General features: G+C 45.6%; 1 protein-coding gene across 1 annotated transcript in view; it reads right to left on the bottom strand.

The window, feature by feature from the left end:
• Positions 1 to 405: 405 nt before the first annotated feature.
• The window catches only part of LOC309549438 (protein unc-93 homolog A-like), a 911,642-nt gene continuing 902,032 nt past the window's right edge, over positions 406 to 10,015 (bottom strand). The window contains exon 8 of the mRNA XM_082249731.1: positions 406 to 794. Within this exon, the coding sequence (XP_082105857.1) occupies positions 526 to 794 (269 nt within the window). The 3' untranslated portion in view covers positions 406 to 525. The remainder of the gene's footprint in view (positions 795 to 10,015) is intronic.

Raw genomic sequence — 10,015 nt, forward strand, 5'->3', positions numbered from 1 at the left:
GGTAGCCAGTCTGCTGCTAATGGTAACAGTCTCTAGCTCATAACTTCTACTCTTTGTATTATTGGATTTTGTGAGTCTGCTGGCTGGGGTCAAAAGCAGTGCATTATGAGATGTCACAAAATTTTTCAGGGCAAAGTCAGCCAAACATTCACGTGTTTGGCCATATCCAATCCTGAACATTTGCTTCAGATCAAAACCAAAGCTCGTTCCTGAACATGTTCAGTTTCAAAATTCACCTCAGAAGCGATTAATTCTATACACTTGAGGTACATTTACAAGTGCAGAAGTGTACAAAAGATGGTTCTTGTCTACCCTTGTAATACAAATATTTTCTTTAAAAATGCACCATCTGTACTAAAACTTTATGAATTAAGCAATTGATCACACACACCAACTCTATTTAAATTTAATTCATTATTGTTTACGATTTTACTTTAACACCAATGCAGAGATGTCTACACATAACTAATATTATTGAATATTCACTGACCATGCAAACAGTGATCAAACACAAGTGACATCATTTTACATTTTAGTCTGCTGGTAAAGGCAGATTTTTTTACCCAATACTTCATTTGCTTCACTGCTTAGCATTCTTTTTTTTTTTTCAAAATATTCAACTACAGCATAAAGTGTTATTCCAAGGAAAAGTACAGAAAGCAATATATACAATTTTGCAGATACACACAAAAAATTGCTATATCCATAAGCTATAACGAATCCCAAGGACTCCCACAGACGATAATTGGCAAAACCTGCTTCTTTGTTCTTGTCAAACAATACTCCATATAGAGCTGTGAAAAAAAAAGAAAAAAAAAACATACATTTTTTTATAGGTTTAATTGGGATAATTTTTTTCAAAACTTAGTCAAAGTGTCATTAAACCCCCCAACAATTCTCTGTGTATATCGCTTTAATGCACTATACCTGTGTGTGGAATCTTGTTGTCATCCATCTGTTACTTTCTTGTAAATACCTGGTTGATTCAGCTGCTTCCATCCATGTCCCAACTGTGAGTGGCAATTCCAGCACAGCCGTTCTTCTGGCTCCTGCACTGCCACACTTTGAGGTTGATTTACTAAACGCAAATAGACTGTACTTTGTACGTGCAGTTGGACCCTGCGAGGGCATTTTCTCCAGAGCTTAGTAAATAATGAGAAGTTTCACTTTGCAAAAAAATACCCAATCACATATAAGGAAAAAAGAAAGCATTTTTGCTTGCACATGATTGGATGATGGAAGTCAGCAGAACATTTACTAAGCTCTGGAACTAATTTCCTTGCAGAGTGCAATTGCACTTGCAAAATGTAGTCTATTTGCCTTTACTAAATTAACACCTTTGTGAGCATGCACTGGCTGCTGCCTTATTTCTCATTTTGAAGCTGGAGCTCGAGTGATCTGAAAGCAAGGCTTGAAGCGCTCCTGGAGCGTAGTGTGGAAGGGATGACATCGATGACAGTGCAGAGGATGGTCTATGTGGACAGCTTTACCCCAGCTGCCTGCATACTTAGATGTGCCTGTTTTAATCATCAACCATGGGAGTAGCTAAATGTTGTACCTTCAATAAATGTAACCATATTTCTACACTTAGAGGCACCTCTCTGTTATTTTATACTAAGTTGTGACATGACTAGTGTTGAGCGAACACGGACTGTATTATTTGGGTCCGTACCGGATAATTGGATTTTTGCTACCCGGACACGGACCCGAAAACTTTACTGTATGTTCAGGTTTAAAATCCGTGTTCGGTAAGTTTATTTCCTGTTTTGTATGTAATGGCGCGCTTTTAATGGCGGGCTTTCAACAGCCAATCAACAAGCGTTTAACTGGTGTGCCTTAAGCCATCCCAGCCATGCCTACTAATGTATTAGTAGCTGTGATTGGCCATCTGAAGCATGTGACCCATGTCTTTATAAGCTCGAGAGACACAGCGCGGTGCGTCAGTCTGCTGTAGTGTAGGGAGAGAGCACACATCATACAGTAGGTGCTGGCTGCTGCTGATTAGGGACAGACAGGGAAAAACAACATTGTGCCCGAAAAGAATGCAGGGACAGGTCAGAGTGTAGGCAGGGAAAGATATTTGAGCATTTTAGGGACAGGCTGGAGAGATTAGGCAGGGACAGATAGGAGACACAGGACAGAACAATCGTCCGTTAGCGATCTACATTGATTTTGCTGTGTGGGGGGTGGTGCAGTGAACGATCTTTTTGCCCTCACTTGAGCCCACTGAGGAGGAGGAGGAGGGAGAAAAAAATATATTTTTATCAGTCTGTTGTGTGCAGCGTTCAGCTATAGTTTACTACAGATTGCTGTTCTAATCTGCTATTTAAAAATTACAAAGTTAAAGGGGAATTTTTTTTTTTCCCCTTCGTAGCCTGCTGCTGAACGTGACATAAAACATAAGACACTGCTGTGTTCACATGTGCTATTGAAAAATCACCAATTTTATATACTTTTTTCTATTCCACTATTCAATCTCCTCCTACTCCTCATCCTCATTCTGCCTTTAGGGTACAAAAAATTGTAATTGGGGCCTAGTCTGGGTTTGTACGTGTGAGATACACCTTTTTATATCATATTTTCTATTCCGCTATTCAATCTACACACTTTTGGGGTAAAAAGAATTAAATTGCGGCATAGTCTGTATTGGTACGTGTGAGATACACCTTTCAAATTTTTGGGCGCATCTTACACCACCGAGGATTGCAGGGTGCTTCAGTTTGCCTCCTGTTCTGAACTCCTCCTACTTCTCATCCTCATCCTGCCTTTAGGGTACAAAAAATTGTAATCGGGGCCTAGTCTGGGTTTGTACGTGTGAGATACACTTTTTTATATCATATTTTCTATTCCGCTATTCAATCTACACCCTTTTGGGGTAAAAAAAATTAAATTGTGGCATAGTCTGTATCGGTACGTGTGAGATACACCTTTCCAATTTTTTGGGCGCATCTTACACCGCCGAGGATTGCAGGGTGCTTCAGTTTGCCTCCTGTTCCGAACTCCTCCTACTCATCATCCTGCCTTTAGGGTACAAAAAATTGTAATCGGGGCCTAGTCTGGGTTTGTACGTGTGAGATACACCTTTTTATATCATATTTTCTATTCCGCTATTCAATATACCAGTGGTTCTCAAATCCGGTCCTCGGGACCCACCAACAGGCCAGGTTTGCAAGATAACTAAATTACATCACAGGTGATCTCATTTGCTTCTCAGTGATTGCAGTATTCTAGTCTGCATCCCCCAAGGTAATACTTAAAATCTGGCCTGTTAGCGGGTCCCGAGGACCGGATTTGAGAACCACTGCAATATACACCCTTTTGGGGTAAAAAAAATTAAATTGCGGCATAGTCTGTATCGTTACGTGTGAGATACACCTTCCAAATTTTTGGGGCTCATCTTCCACCGCCGAGGATTGCAGGGTGATTCAGTTTGCCTCCTGTTCCGAACTCCTCCTACTCCTCATCCTCATTCTGCCTTTACCGTACAAAAAATTGTAATCGGGGCCTAGTCTGGGTTTGTACGTGTGAGATACACCTTTTTATATCATATTTTCTATTCCGCTATTCAATCTACACCCTTTTGGGGTAAAAAAAATTAAATTGCGGCATAGTCTGTATCGGTACGTGTGAGATACACCTTTCCAATATTTTGGGCGTATCTTACACCGCCGAGGATTGCAGGGTGCTTCAGTTTGCCTCCTGTTCCGAACTCCTCCTACTCCTCATCCTGCCTTTAGGGTACAAAAAATTGAAATCGGGGCCTAGTCTGGGTTTGTACGTGTGAGATACACCTTTTTATATCATATTTTCTATTCCGCTATTCAATCTACACCCTTTTGGGGTAAAAAAAATTAAATTGCGGCATAGTCTGTATCGGTACGTGTGAGATACACCTTTCAAATTTTTGGGCGCATCTTACACCGCCGAGGATTGCAGGGTGCTTCAGTTTGCCTCCTGTTCGTAACTCCTCCTACTCCTCATCCTCATCCTGCCTTTAGGGTACAAAAAATTGTAATCGGGGCCTAGTCTGGGTTTGTACGTGTGAGATACACTTTTTTATATCGTATTTTCTATTCCGCTATTCAATCTACACCCTTTTGGGGTAAAAAAAATTAAATTGCGGCATAGTCTGTATCGGTACGTGTGAGATTCACCTTTCAAATTTTTGAGCGCATCTTACACCTCCGAGGATTGCAGGGTGCTTCAGTTTGCCTCCTGTTCCGAACTCCTCCTACTCCTCATCCTCATCCTGCCTTTAGGGTACAAAAAATTGTAATCGGGCCTAGTCTGGGTTTGTAAGTGTGAGATACACTTTTTTATATCATATTTTCTATTCCGCTATTCAATCTACACCCTTTTGGGGTAAAAAAAATTAAATTGCGGCATAGTGTGTATCGGTACGTGTGAGATTCACCTTTCAAATTTTTGAGCGCATCTTACACCTCCGAGGATTGCAGGGTGCTTCAGTTTGCCTCCTGTTCGTAACTCCTCCTACTCCTCATCCTCATCCTGCCTTTAGGGTACAAAAAATTGTAATCGGGGCCTAGTCTGGGTTTGTACGTGTGAGATACACTTTTTTATATCATATTTTCTATTCCGCTATTCAATCTACACCCTTTTGGGGTAAAAAAAATTAAATTGCGGCATAGTCTGTATCGGTACGTGTGAGATTCACCTTTCAAATTTTTGAGCGCATCTTACACCTCCGAGGATTGCAGGGTGCTTCAGTTTGCCTCCTGTTCCGAACTCCTCCTACTCCTCTTCCTCATCCTCACCCTAAATTTAGGGTACAAAAAATTGTAATCGGGGCCTAGTCTGTGTTTGTACGTGTGAGATACACCGTTTTATAAAAAATTTTCTATTCCGCTATTCAATATACACCCTTTTGGGGTAAAAAAATTAAATTGCGGCATAGTCTGTATTGGTACGTGTGAGATACACCTTTTTATATACTTTTTTCTATTCCGCTATTCAATATACACCCTTTTGGGGTGAAAAAAATTAAATTGCGGCATAGTCTGTATCGGTACGTGTGAGATACACCTTTTAAATTTGTTTGGCGCATCTCCTTCCACCGCCGAGGATTGCAGGGTGCTTCAGTTTGCCTCCTGTTCCTAACTCCTCCTACTCCTCTTCCTCATCCTCTAACGCCTCCTCATCCGGTCAGCGTAACACCTTCACCACAAACTTCAGCACAGCAAGGGGTAAACGACAGCAGGCAGTTTTAAAACTTGCCTGTTTGGGTGAAAAATCCCACACCGCGCAGGAGTTGTGGAGGAGCATGGAACAGCAGACCAATGAGTTGTCATATGTGACGTGCCCACAAGGTGGAACTCCACCCTGCACATGCTGGCAAGACTGTGCGAGCAGCAGCAGGCCATAGCGGAGGTTCAGCTGCAGCACACACGCATGAGTCGCTCTGCAGAACAGCACCACTTCATCAATAACTGGGCTTCCATGCGAGACCTGTGTGCCTTGTTGCACTGTTTCGAGTACTCCACCAACATGGACAGTGCCTATGGCGCCGTTCTCAGCGTTACTATCCCACTTGTATACCTTTTTGAAAAATTGCTGGATGATGGATGAGGATGAGGAGGAGGAGGAACCATGGTGCGTGGCTGGGGGTATACAGAGGACACAAACGATACACCTTCCACAGAGGGCAGCCTTTCGTTGCCTCTGGGCAGCCTGGCACACATGAGCGATTACATGCTGCAATGTCTGCGCAACGACCGCCAAGTTGCCCACATTCTAACTTGTGCTGATTACTGGTTGGCAAGTCTCCTGATGGGGACATAGGTTTTCCATGATCTGCCTAGCCAGAAGGCCTGGCAGAATCCCGTTCTTCACGGTAGCCAAAGCCACCTCGAATACTAGGTCAGGGGTGCTCTCCCGAAGAGAGACCCCCCACCCCCCCCAGGAGGAAGGAACCTGAGGGCCACACATCAAGCCTTCCAAGCCCCCATCACTCCAGCAGGTTTCCATAGCCGCCACCCAATCTTGGTCAGGCAGAATGACATCAGAGCGCCCCCACTGTATAACCTATAACAACTGATACTACACTTGATCTTAGCCAAAAGGTCGAGAAGCGATGCTGGTGGAATTCCCATATGACAGCAGGGGCACATTGAAAGCACAAGGCAAAGGCAGAGGAGGAGTAGGTCGCCAACACACCCAGGGCACCGCCGGCACCTCAGAGAGCAGGGTTAGCATGTATGAAATGTGGAAAAGGTTTGTCGGCACGCCACAAAAACCAGGACCACCAGCCGTTTTTTTTTTAAGCCCGTGGTGTGTGAACACACTCAGACTATCACGGGTGCATAAAAAAGTACACAGGATGTACACATGGTCCTCCTCCTGAAAGAGGAAGGACCCTGACCCTGATCCCCCGGGGCGCAAGGCTGCTGAAAGGGACTGGTGTACTTACACTGGCAAAGTACTAGGTGGGTGAACCAAGCCAAAAGGCCATATCCATACCCCCCCCCCCCCAGGACATTCAGGGACAGTCCCAAGGACCTACACCCTACTAATTAGATTATGTGTGCAAATAAAGTGTACCGCCACATTACAAAAAGACAAACGTGAAACACACAAACAATAAAGAGTGGGGGAAAGGGAGGCGGAGAAGTGCAAGCGTGAAGCTTTAATGAAAGGACAAAAACACACAAGGGAGAGTTGGGGAAGGGGAAATCGCTAGACCTCCTCTTCCTCCATGAGATCCATTAGGTTATAGTCTCTGAGCAGACTATGGACCAGTCTGCGACAGTCCTCAATGGGCATCCTCTCTCGCTGGTAGATAAGGCACTTTTCGGAGCACCATAAAGCGTCCTTAAAGGAACACAGAACCAGCCAGGCGTTGTCAATGTCCTCTTGGGAAAAAGTTCCACCAAATAATCCATTTAGCACACCAAAGTGTGTGATGGCAGTCTGTGGTACAAAGTCCTTAAGTTCAGGTTCCAAGGCCCTAAACAGGCTCTGTGCAAAGGGGCACTCCCAGAAAACCTGCAAAGCAGTTTCCTCCTGGATGAACTATTCCTCTATTCAATATACACCCATGCGGGTGAAAATAATTCAATTGCGGCCTAGTCTGTGCGTGTGAGATATACCCTTTTATATACTTTTGTTCTATTCCGCTATTCAATATACACCCATGCAGGTGACAAAAATTAAATTGCAGCATAGTCTGTATGTGTGCGTCTGAGATACACCCTTTCAATTTGTTTGACACATCTCCTTCCACCACCGAGGATTGCAGGGCGCTTCAGTTTAAATCCTGTTCCTTCCTCATCCTCTACCGCCTCCTCATCCGGTCAGCGTAACACCTTCACCACCAAATTCAGCAAAGCCAGGGGTAAACGACAGCAGGCAGTTTTAAAACTTGCATGTTTGGGGGAAAAATCCCACACCGCGCATGAGTTGTGGAGGAGCATGGAACAGCAGACCGATGAGTTGTTGGTGCCAGCGAGCCTCAAGCCCGGCATGGTGGTGTGCGATAACGGGCGAAATCTCATAGCAGCTCTGGGCCTAGCCGGTTTGACGCACATCTCTTGCCTAGCGCATGTGCTGAATTTGGTGGTGCAGAGGTTCCTTCAAAATTACCCCGGTATGTCAGAGCTGCTGCAGAAAGTGCAGGCCGTCTGTGCGCACTTTCGGCGTTCTCACCCTGCTGCTGCTCGCCTGTCAGCGCTGCAGCGTAACTTTGGCCTTCCTGCTCACCGCCTCATATGTGATGTGCCCAGAAGGTGGAACTCCACCTTGCACATGCTGGAAAGACTGTGCGAGCAGCAGCAGGCCATAGAGGAGTTTCAGCGTGTGTGAGTCGCTCTGCGGAACAGCACCACTTCACCACCAATAACTGGGCCTCCACGCGAGACTTGTGTGCTTTGTTGCGCTGTTTTGAGTACTCCACCAACATGGCCAGTGCCGATGATGCCGTTGTCAGCTTAACTATCCCACTTCTATGCTTCCTTGAAAAAACGCATCGGGCGATGATGGAGGAGGATGTGGCACAGGAGGAGGAGGAGGAAGAGGGATCATTTCCATGGCTTTTAGGGCAGTCATTCACAAGTGGCTCTGAGGGTGGGTTCCTGCACCCACAAACGCCAGGGACACAATTGTCCAGCAGGGGCACAGTTCTGGAGGATGAGGAGGAGGAGGAGATGGAGGAGGAGATGGAGGAGGAGATGGAACCATGTTCACAGCAGTGTGGCACCCAGGCCAGCTCATGGCCATCACTGGTGCATGGCTGGGGGGGGGATACAGAAGACACAGACGATACACCTCCCACAGAGGACAGCCTTTCGTTGCCTCTGGGCAGCCTGGCACACATGAGCGATTACATGCTGCAGTGTCTCCACAACGACCGTCGAGTTGCCCACATTCTAACTTGTGCTGATTACTGGGTGGCCACGCTGCTGGATCCCCGTTACAAGGACAACGTACCGTCCTTAATTCACTCACTGGAGCGTGATCGCAAGATGCGCGAGTACAAGCGCATGCTGGTAGACGCGATGCTGCTGGCATTCCCACCTGACAGTGGGGCCACAGTGGAAGCACAAGGCCAAGGCAGAGGAGGAGGAGGAGGAGGAAGAGGTCGCCAACGCAACCAGGGCACCGCCAGCACCCCAGAAGGCAGGGTTAGCATGGCCGAAATGTGGAAAAGCTTTGTCAGCACGCCGCAACAAACAGCAGCTCATATGGAACGTCTTAGCAGGAGGCAACATTTCACCAACATGGTGGAGCAGTATGTGTGCACACGCCTACATGTAGTGAATGATGGGTCTGCCCCCTTCAACTTCTGGGTCTCCAAATTGGGCTCATGGCCTGTGCTTGCCCTTTACGCCTTGGAGGTGCTAAAGTGCCCTGCAGCCAGTGTATTATCTGAACATGTGTTTAGCACGGCTGGGGGCGTTATCACAGACAAGCGCAGTCGCCTGTCCAGAGACAATGTGGACAATCTCACGTTCATTAAAATGAAACAGGCATGGATCCCACAGGACTTTTCCGTACCTTGTGCAGAATAGAGATGGATACCGACCTTACCCAGCCATTGTTATATTTTTGATCTTTCTCACTCTTTTGGGGTGTACCCTAATTTAAAATGACTGAAAAAAAGCAGTGTTGGCTACCTCGTCCCCCTCCACCGCCGCTTCCACCTACACCGCCACCTCCACCGCCACCCCAACTTCCTTCCTACTACATATGGGCCTCGTCCTTCACAGATGAAGAAAATTGTTTTATTTTTCTGTTTTTTTGTTATTTTAAGTTATTTCCCTATCCACATTTGTTTGCAGAGCACTTGCCATGCTCTTAACTACATTTTGCTGCCATTTGCAGCACTCTAGCCCTTTCCATTGTTTTTTTATAGCCATTTTAGTGCCTCAAAGTTCGGGTCCCCATTGACTTCAATGGGGTTCGGTGTCCGGGTAAAGTTAGGAAAAAGTCCGGGACACGGACCCGGACTTTTTTTTAAAGTTCGGCCGAACCCGCCCAACACGGACATCCAGGTGTCCGCTCAACTCTAGACATGACACTATTTGTATATCAAGTAATCGCTTTGTTTATCAAGTCAAAATTTATTTAAAAAAAAAATGTGCTTGTCTTGCAGAACACTCTCAAACCAAGTTACTCTCAGTCAAAGGTTTTATTGTATATGTGTGTGTGTGAGTATATATATATATATATATATATATATATATATATATATATTGTAGCAGAGCGTCCCAGAGAGAGACAGGAAAAGTCCTGTTCGGGGTTTATACATCACCCAGGCATCTCTCGTATACCTTTAGGGATCTCTGATCCATGATCCAGTTCGGATCTTGGTCCTCTTCCCCAGGCCAATTTAAACTCACCCAAAACAGACAGCAGTGCTCTCTCTCAGCCTGGGAAATTAGACAACGTTTGTCTAGGAGAGCAGAAGGCTGGTAACACTGTCAGATTGTGTATGTGGAAGCTGACAAGCGATAGGCTTGCTCAGCTTGTTAGTGAGGGCCTGCTTTGTATATAGTAAGTG

The sequence above is a fragment of the Pelophylax lessonae genome (assembly GCF_965119305.1).
Source record: "Pelophylax lessonae genome assembly, chromosome: 3".
Classification (NCBI taxonomy): Eukaryota; Metazoa; Chordata; class Amphibia; order Anura; family Ranidae; genus Pelophylax; species Pelophylax lessonae.